The sequence below is a fragment of the Hypomesus transpacificus genome, chromosome 12, assembly GCF_021917145.1.
Source record: "Hypomesus transpacificus isolate Combined female chromosome 12, fHypTra1, whole genome shotgun sequence".
In the NCBI taxonomy this organism is placed as follows: domain Eukaryota; kingdom Metazoa; phylum Chordata; class Actinopteri; order Osmeriformes; family Osmeridae; genus Hypomesus; species Hypomesus transpacificus.
In genome coordinates, this window is record NC_061071.1 from 10,876,709 (window position 1) to 10,894,742 (window position 18,034).

At 46.7% G+C, this 18,034-nt stretch overlaps 3 protein-coding genes and 1 non-coding gene across 6 annotated transcripts; 2 read left to right on the forward strand and 2 right to left on the reverse strand.

Moving 5' to 3' along the window:
* Positions 1-637: 637 nt before the first annotated feature.
* On the reverse strand, positions 638-4,603 carry LOC124474625 (T-cell surface antigen CD2-like). Its single transcript, XM_047030969.1, has 5 exons — positions 4,486-4,603; positions 3,600-3,878; positions 2,704-2,967; positions 2,053-2,202; positions 638-1,447 (listed from the first exon to the last, which is right to left on the reverse strand). Exons 1-5 carry the CDS (start codon positions 4,547-4,549, stop codon positions 1,179-1,181), a joined length of 1,026 nt encoding a protein of 341 aa, XP_046886925.1. The 5' UTR covers positions 4,550-4,603; the 3' UTR covers positions 638-1,178.
* Positions 4,604-4,655: 52 nt separating this feature from the next.
* On the forward strand, positions 4,656-10,269 carry mtrf1 (mitochondrial translational release factor 1). 3 transcript variants are annotated; one of them, XM_047030967.1, is made up of 10 exons: positions 4,656-5,824; positions 5,937-6,034; positions 6,250-6,331; positions 6,574-6,681; positions 6,778-6,950; positions 7,123-7,240; positions 7,455-7,591; positions 7,867-7,965; positions 9,043-9,161; positions 9,340-10,269. In XM_047030967.1, exons 1-10 carry the CDS (start codon positions 5,428-5,430, stop codon positions 9,362-9,364), a joined length of 1,356 nt encoding a protein of 451 aa, XP_046886923.1. In that variant the 5' UTR covers positions 4,656-5,427; the 3' UTR covers positions 9,365-10,269. The 3 variants fall into 3 exon arrangements, with proteins under 3 accessions (XP_046886923.1, XP_046886922.1, XP_046886920.1); XM_047030966.1 differs by having other exon boundaries at positions 9,043-10,269; XM_047030964.1 differs by lacking the exon at positions 9,340-10,269 and having other exon boundaries at positions 7,867-9,135.
* Positions 10,270-10,353: 84 nt separating this feature from the next.
* On the reverse strand, positions 10,354-17,016 carry wbp4 (WW domain binding protein 4). Its single transcript, XM_047030968.1, has 10 exons — positions 16,927-17,016; positions 16,634-16,706; positions 16,366-16,428; positions 15,965-16,088; positions 12,311-12,544; positions 12,009-12,082; positions 11,850-11,919; positions 11,518-11,720; positions 11,221-11,432; positions 10,354-11,054 (listed from the first exon to the last, which is right to left on the reverse strand). Coding segments are annotated over exons 1-10 (1,266 nt in total). The 5' UTR covers positions 16,929-17,016; the 3' UTR covers positions 10,354-10,843.
* Positions 17,017-17,228: 212 nt separating this feature from the next.
* trnae-uuc lies at positions 17,229-17,300 on the forward strand. The gene has a single exon. It is a non-coding gene; the product is annotated as a tRNA-Glu (tRNA).
* The last annotated feature ends 734 nt before the right edge of the window (positions 17,301-18,034 follow it).

Sequence of the window (18,034 nt, forward strand, 5' to 3'; positions counted from 1 at the left end):
ATTCCAAGACTATGTTCAGCAAGATGGTGGAGGAAAGGACTGGAAAACACTGGTTAATATTTAAGAAATAATGAGATTATCCTGTATTTGCTTGTGATTGTTTTGCTGTTGAATTCCTGAAGGACATGGGTGTGTATTCTGATTAATGAAGCAGAGCTTCAATCTAGGGAGTTTCGTAATTGTGTTATCTATGATTGTTCTTCATGTTATCATTGAGCTACTTCATGCTACATACCATGCAGTACGCATGCAACCTGGATCCAAACGCCATCCAGTGGTTAAACTACGAACACATTTAGATTGACTGAACTGTAGTGTCTCTAGTAGCTCATCTGCAGCATAGGAAGCACATCCTATGCACAATGACATATAATAACACACATCCTGTCACACACAGAAATATGTTTGTCAGTGTTTCTGTTCCACTTAGCCTCAAGCGCAAAACCACAATCCTGTGCAGGAAGGTAAAACGGCGGTGCGCTGCATATTTAAATGTAGCCCGATGAGAGTGTGAGATGTGCTTTCTTTACTGTGAATGTCAGCTGATTTTGCAGTTAGATCTCAACGTTTACAAGTTTTCATGTAATTAAAGATGATATGGAGGAGTTTGCACCATTTTTAGTCCGTGGGTACGATGTATAACTGAATGACTGAATTTTTATTGAATCTTGTGCTAAACAACAACCATGGTATGTTACTTGAAAAGGCATTAAAGGAAATTAACTTGTTTCTTTCTCCCACATCCTCAACAAACTTTCGGAGGATCCAGAACACTGACCAAAGCGTAAAAACACATTTAAATATCGCTTACTGTCAGCAGAGCAATAGTTAAAATACTTTCAATCAAAGCAAACAACTCATTTCTAAAACAGGCTCAGATTACAACTCTGAGATGTGTTGGTAGTCTGAAGCCTATGCCTACCAGAAGTGCTGCCCGACCTCTGTGCTTCTCATCTAAATACTTTCAGTCTCCCTCTCCTCCTCATCAGTGACCAGCAGAAGTGGGTCTCCTGATCCTAGCCTGTCTCCTCTCCTCCCTGCTGTGCTCATGGAGGCAAAGACAGAGACGAGAGGCCAGTTTACAGTTCCTCTCACGCATGGAGGTATTCTGTGGAGAGGTGGAGGTGGTCAGAGGAGGGGGTATTGGGTGGAGGTGTTGGGTGGAGAGGTGGAGCTGCTCAGTGGTGGGGTGGTCGGGGCCCAGATCTCCGGGGGTGGGGCAGCGGGGGGGGGCAATCCTCGTCTTCCTCTTGCGGGGCCGGAGGAGGCCTCCCCCGGGCCTGGGTTTTGGGTTGAGCTGAGGCCTGCCGAGGTGCTCCCGTACCGGGCAGGGGCCGCGTGGCGTCCATGGGGGATTTTTGTTTGTGTGCTGGGTCCCTGTGGCGGGGCTGGGGCTGGGGCTGGGACTGGGGCTGGGTCAGAGGAGCCAGCCTGAATTCAGCCTCCTCTGCGGAAGGGAATGAACAGATGAAATGCAGTTAAAATCACAGGTGGATGCTTTGTCAAATCAAACAAACAAACAAACAAACTTTACTTGTATAGCTCTTCTTACAATGATGTCAAAGAGGACTTCACAGAGGCCCACAGATCAGCCCCAGTAGCCAGCCTAAACCCTCACAGCTTTGTGCTGGACATGTTAGATGAGCCAGTTAACATCAAAAGCTCACAGATGTGTCAGGAGTCTAGTTTGGTCTGGAAGCTAAATATATCTATCTATAAATATATCTATCTATAAATATATCTTCACTTCAGATTTCAAGTTAACCCCAACAAAGATTGCAGTGGTTTCACCTCGTATGTTTGGTAGAATACAGGTATCTAACTGTGTCTGGATATATAACAATACAGTCTAGCCTTGCAGCCCTGGGACCAGTCCCACGTTGTGTTAAGATGCTAACACTATTCAGCATACTCGTTTTGGACGCGTCATGTTTGTGGTTGAACTATTAGGCATTAAGACCTACTTGGTACACATCCAGCAAATGATTGGTCTACGTGGCGTGTTCTGCTTTGTGTGTTTCTACGTTTTGAAACGCTAACTCCAGATCTTACCGTCCTCATGGTTCTTGCAGTGGTTGCGGTAGCAGCACACGGTTGTGATGACAATGAGCAGCAAGACGAATCCTCCGCCGCCGGCCAGGACGCTCACCGTCACCCAGAAAGGAAACCCAAGCAGAGTTCCCGTTGTCACCTCGCTGCCACCTGAGTTTGAGACAAAGGAAACACACCAGACTCAATCTTTTGCAATTTTTTATTTTTTTTTTCACAAAAAAAAAAAGGTTGTTTGAGGGGCAGTTCTATGGGCGCATGTGAAGCCCTCTGTGACATGCTTGCGTGTAAAAAGGGCTATACAAATAAATTTGATTTGATTTGATTTGATTTTGCTTGAACAAACAATGTGACAATAAGAAAAAGAATTGAAGGCCTAGAAGTCACATTTCCTTTTGTATATTTTTCGTTTGGAGAGTTGAAGACTCTGACGGCAATAATTCCACCAAGTTAAAAGACTTTCAGACACGTGCAACTGTAACAGTTTCACTCATAATGTGACAAACTAGATGATCACTCACTGCAAACACGTGTGCTAAGTTTTGTGACCTGTTACGTCCCCAGAGGTGGAGGGTGAGGTGAGTTGGTTTGCAGGGCACTCAGGTGTGTTCATGTTGCAGTGTGCAGATAGTTAGAGGGCACTGCCAGGCTTACCTTGGATACCTGCACAGGTGGACCCGATGCTGTCGCTCGTCTCGTTGCTGTACGTGTCATCGACGGTGCAGCTAAACGTGTCGACCTTTTTCAGATCTTTTATTTTCATAACCAGAGTAGATGCCTTTTCCCCCTTCATGATAACTTGGTTTTTGCTCCATGTGAAGGTCATGTCTTGCTGAGGGGTGCAGCTGAAGGTGACTTCAGGTGAAGGCCTTTCCTTTGTGGGACAACTAATCGTCACAGTAGGTTTGGGGACTTTGGCTGTGAAGAGACAAAAGTTAGATTTTTTTTTTCAGAAGTGACATCTTCCCAGTCTTGAGATGTTTTCTGCTGCTCGTAGTGTTTGTTTCAAGGGGAACAAGTCAACAACATGTAAGAGAGTGATGTGGTGTGTTCTCATGGCAACACTTCACACCCGGCTGCTTCCTACAGGTGTACTTGGACATACACAGTCTATAGGTCTAATGCATAACACAGTCTATAGGTCTAATGCATAACACAGTCTATAGGTCTAATGCATAACACAGTCTATAGGTCTAATGCATAACACAGTCTATAGGTCTAATGCATAACACAGTCTATAGGTCTAATGCATAACACAGTCTATAGGTCTAATGCATAACACAGTCTATAGGTCTAATGCATAACACAGTCTATAGGTCTAATGCATAACACAGTCTATAGGTCTAATACATAACACAGTCTATATGTCTAACACACCCAGATGTCTATAGGTCTAATGCATAACACAGTCTATAGGTCTAATGCATAACACAGTCTATAGGTCTAATGCATAACACAGTCTATAGGTCTAATGCATAACACAGTCTATAGGTCTATATGTCTAATATATACCCAGATGTTGGCAGTCTATAGGTGTACTTCCTACTCACCTTTCACACACAGTTCAATCTCCTGCTTTTCCACACTTTTCCCATCCTGGAACACCTCTCCCACGTACGTTCCTGCATGTTTGGCTGCCAGCTGTCGGAGTACCAGAGCTCCTTTATCGGTGATGTCCTCCTGCTTGCCTGGTTTGATTATTTTGTTCTTTCTTTTGAATAAAAGTACTGAATTGTGTTTCCATTCTATTTCTGTCAGGTCTGGAGCCCTTTTCTTAAGCAGGGGTAGCAGATATTTATCAGGCCCTTCTGCAACAGTGTGCGTACATTCTGAAAGAAAATACAAATGTTTTATGTATCATTATGACCTGTCAGAAGTTAAACCTTTTTCAGTTATTTTGTTGTCAGTATCTCTAATACAGATGTGTTAACAACAAATATTAAAAATCCCCCCCAAAATATTGTCTTGAAAAATATAATCTTAGGTCTTGAATATAGTTTGTTGCTAAATCAGAAGTTTGTGGGGGTTTTAACCTTAGAGTTGTCATGTTTTTAGGACATTTGTTTTGACATTTCCTCAAATAAAAACATAAAATCAGTGAAACACATCAGTTGTTTGTATCTGCTGTTGCTTCACATAAATTGTAACATTCCTGCCTTGTTATCATTTTCTTTTTAATATTTGTATTTATTTATTTCAAGATAGGGAGAGCGCACAGTAAAACATTAATCTTGTACAACACGAGAATATACATTGTGCCAGGTTCTAGCAGATTGCTATTTTCCACCTGTAGTCCCTGGAGACTTATATTTCTCAAACATGTTAAACAATACAAGATTAACATAGAATTTACATGTGAGCCATAACTCTGAGCAGTCACATGTGAACAAGTCATCTGTAATAAAGAAATGAAGTCAAACAGGTTTTCTGGTTTACCTGCTGAAAGAGTGACCGGAAGGACCAGGGCCACCAGAGCCACCAGAGCCAGGAGACGAGACATCGTGCTTCTCTACACTGCTCTAATGATCAAGTGTTTCTCAGTTCTCAGATTTGTTTCTTTGTTTCTTTTGTGTGTACGTAAGTGTGTGTGTGTGGGCAGTACGTATGTGTGTGTGTGTGTGTGGGCATGTGCACGCCAAGAGGAAATGATGTACCGACAAGAAAACATTGGCTTATTGAGCCTCATTCTATATTGATCTATAAATGATATAGTACTGTGACACTGGTGATTGGTGACACGCTTAGCATTTCTAACAAACATTTATTGAAGAATTGAAAAAGAAAGGTGATTTTGACAGTAAAATGTTTTCAGTTAAACCAGGACTCATATTCCTGGTATTGGAGGTGGAACTGTAGAGCAATACTGACATCTAGTGAAAGTTGTTCTACCGTTTATACCAGAGGTTCTCAAAGTGGGGTCCCCGGACCCCTAGGGGTCAGCAAACCACAGCACACACCCCTGGTTCAAACAACCGTCTCCTTCATTTTCATCTTTTTGTACAACACCGATGGGGAAACAGGGCCCCCAAGAGTGCATGAAAAAAATATATTAGTTTACAATTGAGATTGTGGCTTCTCCAATCTCCACTAAATATCTCAAGATAGTTCAAATTCTCAAGATAAGTGTTTTTAGAATTAGAATAGTCAGGTTATCTCCTGTGGAGGGCGCTGTAAATTAACGTGTAGTTTCCATGGTAGTTTACATGGTTATATCATCACTACATTTCCCAGTGTTCAAAGCGAGTATGTTTTGACCTTCCCCGTTTCCTACTTCTTGCAGCATGGCACCGTGTTACCCAATCAAGGAGGACAAACACACATTACTATTAGATTATTTTCTCCGTTAAGAGAGCACGAATATTGGGAATAATTTGCCAAATGCTTGCAACGAAATGTATTCGCTTGTGCGCCTCGTGCGGCCGCCTAGGCTCCCGTATCAACCCAAGCACGAGAGGAGGGATGCCAGTTACACTGCGTTTGTCCGGTCAAGGATCTACACTTCACTACTCCGCAATGCCTTTCTCCATCTCACCTCGACGACACTGTCACGGTGGTTTAGATGATATACACCAGAATGCATCCGTTCAAAGATACATACGACAGCTCGTGGACGAATACGGAGAAGTCACAAAGAAGTTACAGTACACGTTTTTAAGCGACTCTGAAAGGAAAGAGCTAAATCTCAGACAGACGGAACTGTTGCCGGTGGAAAAGGCATTCAGATGCACAGTAAATGCTATGAAAGAGCTCGAGGAGATTACATCTCTGATTCAGAGTAAGCTGTGTGGTTCGCGTCTTGTTCTGTATTATAGGCTTGTCAGTGCACTCTATGACAACGGAGTTGGTCGGTGTTGCTTCCTGATGTGATGCAGCAGTTGTGTTTGCAGGTGCGCGCGGGGCCGGAGGAGAGGAGCGGGAGATGATCCCGCTACTGGCAGAGGAGCACGCGCTCACCTCCCAGAGAATACACACTCTCAAACTAAACGTAAGGACATATAGCCACTACATTTTACATTTGTATGTTATTCATTTAGCAGACACTTTTATCCAAAGGGACATACAAATAATGCACAGCAGAAAATCAAGTATCATAAGTGCAGAGTCAAACTGTATTTTCCCCTAGTATGGAAAAGCAAGACTCTAGATCATAGAGGGAAAGCGTGTTGGATGATTGTTATTGACTTGTGGTCTATGTTCTAGCTGATCCAGACGCTGGTTCCCCGGGACCCTCATGACGACAGCAGCTCCCTGCTGGAGGTGGTGTCGGGGCGGACCACAGGAGGTGGGGGGACTGGGGGGGGGTTATCCAACACTCCTGCTGTCCTCACACACACACTAAGATATAACACACTCCTGCTGTCCTCACAGACACACTAAGATATAACACACTCCTGCTGTCCTCACAGACACACTAAGATATAACACACTCCTGCTGTCCTCACAGACACACTAAGATATAACACACGCCTGCTGTCCTCACACAGACACACTAAGATATAACATACTTCTGCTGTCTTCACACAGGAGACATCTGCCAGCAGTTCACTAAAGAGATATTCGAGATGTACCAAGGCCTCGCCAGGTACCGCAACTGGGAGTTTGATGTTCTTAACTACACGCCTGCGGACTACGGTATGTCTCTGTGTGTTTGTGTCTGGTTGGAAAGCTAGCACACTGCAGCCATGTGTGACAGTCCAGACAGTTGCAGCTCCATGTCGCCCCCTGCAGGTGGGCTGCACCATGCGGCCGTGCGTGTGGCTGGGGAGGGGGTGTACCGCCGCCTGAAGATGGAGGGGGGAACTCACCGGGTGCAGAGGATCCCCGAGGTGGGTCTGTCCTCCCGGATGCAGCGCATCCACACAGGAACCATGACAGTCATCGTGCTGCCTCAGCCCAGCGAGGTACAAATGCTACTGTAGGCCTTCCTATATGTACTTCCTGTATGGGAATCTCACATTAGAAATCACTAAATAAACGTTTCTCCCTGCATGTAATCTATTTAATATGCGTATGACAACCATTACAGTACCTAACTGTCTTAACATCCCTGGTCGCCGCGGTGATGCTGTGTAGCTGGATGTGGTCATCGACCCGAGGGATCTTCGCATCGACACGTTCCGGTCAAAAGGCCCCGGGGGTCAGAGCGTCAACACGACCGACAGCGCTGTCCGCATCGTCCACCTGCCCACAGGTGACGCCTCCGCCCAGCACACACACAAGTCCTCGTGTGTGTGTGTGTGTGTGCTGTTCCTATTATCACCATCTCCATCAGAACTACCACTCTGCTGATGCGAAACCATTGTTAGAGAACACAGGTGTTTATGCTAAGAACACAAATGGCACTTAACCTAGTGCGTGTGTCGAGCAGGTATTATTGTTACTTGTGTCCTGACCCCTGACCCCAGGCGTGGCGGTGGAGTGCCAACAGACACGCTCCCAGCTGCAGAACCGCAGCAGGGCCATGCGCCTGCTGCAGGCCCGGCTGTACCAGGGCATGCTGGGTAAGGAGGCAGAGCAGAGGCACACTGCCAGGAAGCTACAGGTGAGTGTCCTCTCCGCCTCCTGCTGGGGGATGTTACCTTTAACATGTCATTCACTCACAACATGGTTTCACCCAAGACAAATATAAATAGTGCAAGAAAAAGCCTTTTTCATCCCAGTTAACCCTAACCCTACCTGTCAACCCTAACCCTACCTGTTAACCTAACCCTGCCTGTTAACCCTAACCCTGCCTGTTAACCCTAATCCTGCCTGTTAACCCTAACCCTACCTGTTAACCTATCCCTGCCTGTTAACCCTCTCTGCTCTGATCACCAGGTGGGTTCACGCTCCCAGTCAGAGAGGATCAGAACCTACAACTTCAGCCAGGACCGTGTGACAGACCACCGGTCTGGATATCAGAGCCGGGACATCAAGGTAGTCAGGACCAGCAGTGCCATGCTTCACTTTATACATTTTGAAGTAAGCAAGTCTCAGTTGATGGTTGAAATGCTGCAAAATGCTGTGGCAGCAGTTTTGGTTCAGGGCGTCACTCACTCTGTGGAAGTTGCCGACTGGATCCAGCAAAAAAAGCCCCCATACCATCACTTTCAACCATCAACTAAGACTTGCTTACTAACACCAGTGTTAAGCTGTGCTTGAAGCTGTTGTTCTGTGAGCCACCTATCATGCAAGCTGTTGACTCTCAGAAACTTGTCTTCTGATTCTGTTGTGGCTTTGGGTCTGCCAGACTTCTTCCTGTCAGTTTCCAAGTGCCTTTTGACGGTGTAGGAAACTGTACTCACCGACACCTTGGCTTTCTTTGCAATTTGTATCTAAAGTACTAACCCCTTTGGTATGGAAGCAAATCAGTGACAATTTTTGGAATTTTAAAACGCATTGAATACTTAATATTGAAATTTAAACAACACCGAATTCTCATATGAATATATTTCAACGTAAAATAAAATTCAGGTTGCTTAAATTGAAGCCCAAAAAATTTGATCTTAAGAAATTTGAGCCAAAAAAAGTTGCCCCAAAAAATTTTGCTTAAAAAATTAGAGGCGAAAATTCTGATTGCAACATCCGGGATACCAAGGACAGGTAGAGCAATTGAGCAATACAAGATAAAACGCATGATGACTACCAGGGAAAACAACCATGCTTTGGTGAGTCCGATGTGATCAAATCTTGGATTGAGGCTCGATTGCTCTACCTATCCTTGGGATCCCAGATGTTACAATCTGAATTTAAGCTCGAATTAAACTTAAAAATTATGTTTTTCGGCTCGAATTTGATAGACTCAATTTTTTAGGCTCATATTTCTTTTATAAGCTCAACATTTTTTGAAAGTGCCTTTGGTAGTTTACCTCAAAACACACATACAAACCCCTTTGGTAATTTACCACCAAATACACACACTAACCCAGTTTGTCCTTTTTCCATCTCTGGCTGTGAGGGTAATGTCTCCTCTGGCGGTGCTGTGATAGTGCTGTGATGTCTCCTGTCTGGCAGGAGTTCATGCGAGGTGGGGAGGCCCTTGACGAGCTGATCTCAGACCTGCTGCAGCACGGCAAGAGGGAAGCCCTGCTGGAGCTGGTGGAGAGCTACAGCCAGAGGCCCTCTGAACACAGGCCCACTACACAGGAGGCTGACTAGCCTAGCCTAGCCTAGCCAGAGGCCCTCTGAACCCAGGCCCACTACACAGGAGGCTGACTAGCCTAGCCTAGCCAGAGGCCCTCTGAACCCAGGCCCACTAAACAGGAGGCTGACTAGCCTAGCCTAGCCTAGCCAGAGGCCCTCTGAACCCAGGCCCACTACACAGGAGGCTGACTAGCCTAGCCTAGCCTAGCCAGAGGCCCTCTGAACCCAGGCCCACTGCACAGGAGGCTGACTAGCCTAGCCTAGCCAGAGGCCCTCTGAACCCAGGCCCACTGCAAAGGAGGCTGACTAGCCTAGCCTAGCCAGAGGCCCTCTGAACCCAGGCCCACTACACAGGAGGCTGACTAGCCTAGCCTAGCCTAGCCAGAGGCCCTCTGAACCCAGGCCCACTACACAGGAGGCTGACTAGCCTAGCCTAGCCAGAGGCCCTCTGAACCCAGGCCCACTACACAGGAGGCTGACTAGCCTAGCCTAGCCAGAGGCCCTCTGAACCCAGGCCCACTGCACAGGACGCTGACTAGCCTAGCCTAGCCAGAGGCCCTCTGAACCCAGGCCCACTGCACAGGAGGCTGACTAGCCTAGCCAGAGGCCCTCTGAACCCAGGCCCACTGCACAGGAGGCTGACTAGCCTAGCCTAGCCTAGCCGGAGGCTAAAGGACACTATGCCAACTGTTGGTTTGTAACAGTGGTTCTTAACCGTGTCCTCAGGGAACCCCTGTTCTGCATGTTTTAGATGTTTCTTGGCTCCAACACAGCTGATTCAAATGCATGCTCGTTTCCAGGCTTCTATAGATCTAGATAACGACCCATTAATTTGAATCAGGTGTGTTGGAGCAGGGAAACATCTAAAACATGCAGGACAGGGTTAAGAACCACTGGTCTGGAAGAATCTGGCCCTGGAAATAGCCACTGAGGCATCATGTTGCTGCTTCATGTCCAGTAAGGTGAAGGCATGTCCTTTATACTAATATGACAGGCTGTGTATTCCTGTCCCTTTACAGCTAAAGCGATTGTAAAGATGTATTTTGTAATGATGTAAGAATATTTGTATTTTGGATATAAATAATCCTGAAATAAAAACCAAAGCTGTGCGATAAAAAGTGTCTGATTCAAACACAACTGAAATACTTGAATTGGTTTGTTACTACCGTGTCCAGGATAAACAACACAACATCTGAGTAACCGTGGATACACCAGCCACTCAAGTTTATTCAGTGACACTCGCAATCATACTGTAGAAAACACTGCGCCCATGAACCTTCTGTTCCAAGATCTATATCAAACAGACCAAGGACGAGCGACTCGTCACCTCATGTAGGGAAACGTGACAAGTACACATCAAACTGATGAGAGACATTAAGTATTCAGGTAAAAAAATACACAAATCTGTGTCTTTATGAATTTTGTACACTGGTGAATATTCTAGAAGAAGCCAATCTCTCGACAATCAAGATATTACTTCATAAAGGGGAGACATACTAAGAATGTTTCCAGGACTGATTCTCTGTTGAACATGCAGCGTATGAGCAGTTAAAGTCGGTCATGTTCACAGCTAGGAACAGATTTACCTCCTGAATCAGGGTTGACTTTATGTGTGAGTAGTCTCCCCTCCTGTAGTCCAGCCTACATCATCTGTACAGACGACACATCTGTCTCAGTCGTCCGTGTCTCTCTGCCGGAGGCTCCGGGCTTTTCCGTTCTCCGGCTTCCTCTTCCTAAAGGAGGCGGGGCCCCCCTGGGCCCCCAGGGAGGTGATGGTGCGCTCCTTGAAACGGGGTTTGGCCTCAGGGGGGCGGCCGGGGGCTGGGGGCCCCCCAGAGCCTGGGCCCCCCTCCACCTGGGGCAGCTGCAGGTCTACCTTCTCACTGCAGGGGAGAGACGGCTGGAGTCAGACCAGGTATGGGTACAGGTCAGGATTGCAGATTGTCTCACTGGGGTTAGGGGGTAGAGAATGTCTTACTAGAGGTTAAGGGTTACAGGGTAGAGGTTAGGGGTCGAGGGGTAGAGGTTAGGGTGTATAGATGTTCTTACTAGGGGTTCTCTTCCACCTGGATCTGTTCCCAGGCTCCGTAGGGAGTAAGCGGCTTCCTGGGCTTCTTAGCAGGAGGGTCTTCCTTAGCAACAGGAGGGTCATCCTTAGCAACAGCCTCTTTACCTTCTCCATCTCCCTCCTTACCGCCACCACCACCATCTTCCTCCTCCTCTCCTCCACCCCCTCCAGACTCATTCTCCTCTTGTCTTTTCTGGGGAGAGACAGTCTGGTTAGTCTGGTCAGCCTCTGGCAGGAGTCTCAAACCAGAGAGAGAGAGGACTCAGCCTGAAGCTGACCTTGATGCTGGCCTGTGTGGAGTCCCCTGCCTCTGCCGGCCTGGAGCTCTCCTCCCCCCCTGGTAGGGTCCCTGGCCTGGAGCTCTCCTCCCCCCCTGGTAGGGTCCCTGGCCTGGAGCCCGTCTCCTCCCCCTGGCCCTCCGGCTCTCCACGGCTCCCTGAACCTTCTGCGGGGAGGCCAGCTGGACGCTCCCAGCTGGATTCTGAGTGTGTGTGTGTGTATTGGAGAGAGAGAGAGAGAGGCAGGGGATGGTAAAATGTGAGTAGATGAAACACATTTGAATAAAAGTCCATCTGAAAGGAGATGTAGTGTGGATATGAGCGTGTCTGACCTCCTGTCTCTGTGTTGTAGTAGTAGGTGTACCCATCAGGACTCAGCGCCTCCATCCACACGCCTGGGGCCTGACTCACAGGAAACACAACACGTTGATGAAATGTTTGAATTTCATCAATGTTGAATTTCATTTGTGTGGTGTGTGTGTGGTGTGTACCTCACTGTGGCCTGGCTGGGCAGAGGAAGCAGACCTTTCTTCCTGGAATCCCTGAGGCCTCTCCCATCCTGACTCTTAAAGGAAAAGAACAAACACACTCACTATCACAGCAAGGCAGCACTGAGGCCTTGTGTTCATGTTAACGGGCTGTGGAGAAACAAGCAAAGGCCCACTTATTTATCTTAAGGCCTCTTATTTTATCATTATTAATTGCCCATCGAGTATTGAGTTCTATAATCAGGGACTTAGTTGGCTATAAAATTTATCCAGTATTCCCGAGGAGCTGTGTTGTTGAGGCTCACCTCCAGTCAGTGTGTTGTAGTAGTACGTCATCCCGTCGTCTGAGCGGGCCTCCACCCATGCCTGACCCTCCAGCTGGCCCTGGCCCTCCAGCTGGGCCTGGCCCTCCGGACGGCGGGCTTTCCCAGCACGCTTCTCCTTCCTGTTCTTTGGACCTGGGGGTTTGGTCTGGACTGGGGGTTTAGTCTGGGCTGGGGGTTTAGTCTGGGCTGGGGGTTTAGTCTGGGCCGGGGGTCCTGTACAAGACACACAAACACAATATAGACCAGGTCATAAAGGACGACTACATTTACATTTACATGACTACATAGACTGTACTCTACAGTACAGCACTATAGACTGTACGCTACAGTACAACATTTAGTTGTACAACAACATTGATGTACCGAGTAGTTATGAAGTTCTGCGGAAGCCTGATAATGATGATGACCATTCATTTGAATTATCTCCTCCCAGCCTCTAGTGGTATAGAGGTATATGTTATAGATCTAACTGCGTCTCCTCGCAGCCTCTAGTAGTATAGAGGTATATGTTATAGATCTAACTGCGTCTCCTCCCAGCCTCTAGTGGTATATGTTATAGATCAACCTGGGTCTATTCCCAGCCTCTAGTGGTATAGAGGTATATGTTATAGATCAACCTGGGTCTACTCCCAGCCTCTAGTGGTATAGAGGTATATGTTACACTCTCCACCTACACTCTCTGTTACTGCCAAATCATTTGAACACCATTATGTGATGCTAACTAATCCTATCAAAGCATGCTTAATTGTTCTTTATCGCCCACCAGGACCGCTTGCCGACTTTGTGGAGGAGCTGGACATACTCCTCAGCGTCCTTCCGGATGATGGAACCCCCCTGATAGTCCTTGGGGACTTCAACATCCACCTCCAAGGAACGCAGGCTGTCGACTTCTTGTCTCTCCTGACCTCCTTCGACCTGACGCTGCTGAGCACACCGGCGACCCACAAGGCAGGCAAACAGCTAGACCTCGTCCTGACACGCAACTGTATCACTGACTTAACCTCTGTAACCCCACTGAACATCTCTGATCACTACTTTATCCAATTCACTGTCTCTCTCCCTCCAACCCGTCCTACCTCCCCTCCCCTTGTAACTTTCCGGCGCAACCTCCGCTCGCTATCCCCCTCCCACTTCTCCTCTATTGTAACATCCTCCCTCCCTCCCATTGACGTGTTCTCGTCCCACCCCACTAACTCTGCCACCGACACCTTGCTAACCACTTTAACTGCATCACTTGACTCTCTCTGTCCCCTGTCTACCAGGCCTGCACGATCTTCTCCCCCCTGCCCGTGGCTTACGGATGTTATTCGTGAAGAACGGTCCACCCTTCGAGCAGCTGAGAGGAGATGGCGCAAGTCCAAAGACGGTCTGGACCTTGATAAGTATCACTCCCTCCTCAAATCCTTCTCTTCTCACATAACTGGTGCCAAAACCCTCTACTTTCTTAACAAAATTAACTCCGCTTCAAACCCCCACAAACTTTTCTCTACCTTCTCCACCCTTCTTAACCCACCTCCCCCACCCCCTCCCTCCACCCTGACAGCAGACGACTTCTCCTCTTTCTTTGAGAAAAAAGTCGCCGACATTAGCAGTCGGTTCCCTAAACCCACCCTTCCTACCCCCTCACCCTCCATTTCTGACCCAACTAAATGTCTAAACTCCTTCTCTCCCCTGTCCGAGGCAGAGCTCTCTGACCTCATTCTCTCTCATCGCCCCACCTCCTGTCCCCTTGATCCTGTCCCCTCCCCTCTCTTTCAAACCATCTCCCCCTCTATCATAACTTTTCTACTCCATGTTCTAAACTCCTCTCTTACCTCTGGCACCTTCCCCTCTGCCTTCAAACAGGCCAGAGTTACCCCTTTACTCAAAAAACCCTCCCTTAACCCTGCCGTCCTCCAGAACTACAGACCGGTATCATTGTTGCCCTTCTTTTCTAAAACAATTGAACGTGCTGTATCTAACCAACTGTCTAACTTCCTTTCTCAGAACAAACTGCTCGACCCCAACCAATCGGGCTTCAAGACCGGCCACTCCACAGAGACTGCCCTCCTTTCAGTCACCACTGCCCTCCAGTCTGCCAGAGCGGCTTCCAGGTCATCCGTCATCATTCTGCTGGACCTTTCTGCGGCGTTTGATACGGTTAACCACCAGATCCTGCTCTCCACACTTTCTGAGATGGGCATCACTGGCACTGCACTCCAGTGGATCTCATCCTACCTGTCGGGAAGATCCTACCAGGTCTCCTGGGGAGGCAAACTGTCAGGCCCACGCCAGCTCTCCACTGGTGTCCCACAGGGCTCCGTCCTTGGTCCCCTCCTCTTCTCTCTGTACACCACCTCACTTGGACCAATCATCACCTCCCATGGCTTCTCCTACCACTGCTACGCTGACGACACGCAGCTGTACCTGTCATTCCCTCCGACCGATCCGGGGATCTCAGCTAGGATTGAGGCCTGCCTCGCAGACATCTCCGCCTGGATGACTGAGCACCATCTCCAGCTGAACCTTGCCAAAACAGAACTTCTCATCATCCCGGCCAAACCCTCCATCTCCCATGACTTCTCAATCACCCTGGGATCTGCGACGGTGACCCCCTCATCCTCTGCCAGGAACCTTGGGGTGACCATGGACGACGAGCTCTCCCTCACGGCCCACATTGCTGCGGTCTCCCGGTCGTGTAGATTCACCCTCTACAACATCCGGAAGATCAGGAGATACCTGTCTGAGCACTCCACCCAGCTGCTTGTCCAAGCACTTGTCCTCTCCAAGTTGGACTACTGCAACTCGCTGCTCGCCGGTCTCCCATCATGCGCAACCCGCCCTCTTCAGAGAATTCAGAACACAGCGGCCCGTCTGGTCTACAATCTACCCAGACGCTCCCACGTTACCCCGCTCCTCATCTCCCTCCACTGGCTACCCATAACGGCCCGCATCAGATTCAAGACCCTGGTACTGACCTTCCGAGCAGTGAATGGAACTGCGCCCGACTACATCAAGTCTCTCCTGCAGCCTTACACCCCCACCCGCCACCTACGGTCTTCTTCAGACAACCGCCTGGTGGTCCCACCTCTCAAGACCGCCCGGTCCCAGCACAAGCTCTTCTCCTGCCTGGCACCCCAGTGGTGGAATCAACTCCCCACCTCCATCAGAGACACGGACTGTCTCTCCACCTTCAAGAGAAGGCTCAAGACGCACTTGTTCCGGGAGTACAATGGTACTTAGGAATGGTTTGCTGAATCCAACGCTAGTTTCCTCAAGGTTCACAATGACTCTTGCTTAGACTGTTGCTCTTGTTGGTTAGTGGTAGCTGATTTAAACTGTTGTATTCTTCTTTTTTAGTTAATCCTATTTTTATTGCTTTCCTACAGGTACACCTGCACTTAGAGATCAATGTTGTGTAATTTTAACTTGTTTAACTACATGCTCTTATGGTCTCTTCCCTTTAGCACTATTTTTTGGTTGTTCACAATATGTACTTCTTGTCTTTGACTACCCGCAATGCTGTGGGGCTATCTTGTTGTTATTATCAGTGACCTATGCACTTTGTGAAGCTCTCTCTTGGAAGTCGCTTTGGACAATAGCGTCTGCTAAATGAATAAATGTAAATGTAAATGTAATATGTTATAGATCTACCTGGGTCTACTCCCAGCCTCCTCATGTCCTCCTCGTAGGCTTTCTGTGCGGCCTCCTCCATGGCTGCAAACTCTTTAGACATGCGATCCTCCTGCTTCGCTTTGTCAAGACTCCTCTTCTTAATCTGCATGCAGGGAGAGAGAGAGGGGGGCGAGGGCAGAGGGGGCCAGATTTATCACTGACCAATAGAACAACAGCCTGAGAGAGTGGCGATCCTGCTGATCCCAAACCTAGTAGACCAACTGGGACTGTCACATCCACACTCTACTGATCATTCAGTGTATCCAAGTTGCTACTCAACTGCCATCTCTGCAATGTGTAGGATGTGGGTATAATATTTGTATCGTGAAATGAAATGAAGAGCGGAATATATGTGAATACAACACAACAGTAGCACACACCTCTGCAATTTTGAGCTCAACATTTTCTTTGTGGTTCTTGCCTCTTTCGTGGAAGTCAACACTCTGCATCGAGACAGAAACACAAGAGCGCGTGTTATCATCGGGACAGTAAAAGAGCGCATGTTATCAACGGGACAGGCGGCTCATCCTTCAGGTAGCAAAATTATTATTATTCGTTTGACCACAAAGCCAGTAAACGATATGATGGAGCATTTTCGAGTAAAGCAGAGGAGAAAAAGACCGATCACAAATGTTTCACGTTACTCACAGGTTTGTTGTCAGCTATCCAACATTTGCAGTACTGGCAAAATTTCTTCGGCTGGGATTTCCAATAATCAGCCCTGGAAAATAAAATAACATAATGGGATAATAACACGACAATCAAAAATAGAGAAACACCTCTGATCTGACAAACCGGTTTACCATTAACCCAAACTGGCTAGCTTTGTGAACGGATGCAGCACACAGTCGTTTGTTTTATAGCTGATTAGTAGTAGCCTAACTAAGCCGTTAGTTATACAACGAGGGTTGAATAGTTCAGCTATAGAACTCCATACTCACATTGTTGTTTTTGATTAGATAAAATGCGATAAAAGAAACCTTGGAACATCTAAGAAGCTCTTTATGCTAACAACATGAACACCTTGTCCATTTATGATGACGTAAATTGTATGGGCCGATTAAAAGAGGTAGAGGTGGATACGTCTCCCTCGCAGATACAGACAAATTATTGCACTCAAATTTTTCGAAAAACAAAACAAAACAATACAGTGAGGATAGTGCTAGGATTTTCTTTGTTGAAAAAACTATGTTTTGTGCTATTATTATTTAAAAAGGCATACATTCTCTTCACAAGTAAGACCTCCCATATGGTCTAGCGGTTAGGATTCCTGGTTTTCACCCAGGCGGCCCGGGTTCGACTCCCGGTATGGGAACTTACTTTTTGAAGGTATAACGTGTGGTTGAGATTATTATGACATAACTTTGATATCGCCGTAATATTTATGAACACGTTATTTCCCTTAATCGTTTAAAACCATAGAACCCGCCTAAAATAATACTTACATAAAACTGATAAAGATGTATTTTAGGTGTTAGAAAATAATCTGGGAATTAATATCCAAGTAATTAATCTCCATTGTTTCATTTCCCTTTTGTGATAAATAAAATAAAAAATAGGCTTCCATAAAAGATAAAAGTGAAAGTATTAAAAATCTTTATTCAAGTTGCTTTGAGATCATATACACTCTTTCAATTAAATATAGTAACAAAAAGTGTTGGGGTGAGATTCTGAAATGTGGCATAAACTAATCTAAGTAGACTGTTTTTTAACACCCATAACCCTTTCAAACACAATGTGATCAAATGCTACAAGAATTCATCATAATCAATCCATTCAGTGCTCCTCAAACCAAGAACAGAACGTGTAATCACAAATCAAATAAAAACTCAGTTCATTTTACTGGTGCAACAATTACAAATATTCCATACACTATTAAATCTTTGTCGTTTAAAAAGTGTTACAATTCAAAACAACTTAGTCACTTGTGTTAGTCATACATTTTGTAAAACACACTTATTTGGTTCCAGAGCTTCATATTGAAAACCCAGAATATTGCATCAATAAGCATTTTCACAATGCTCCTTCCTATTTAATATAGTATCAATA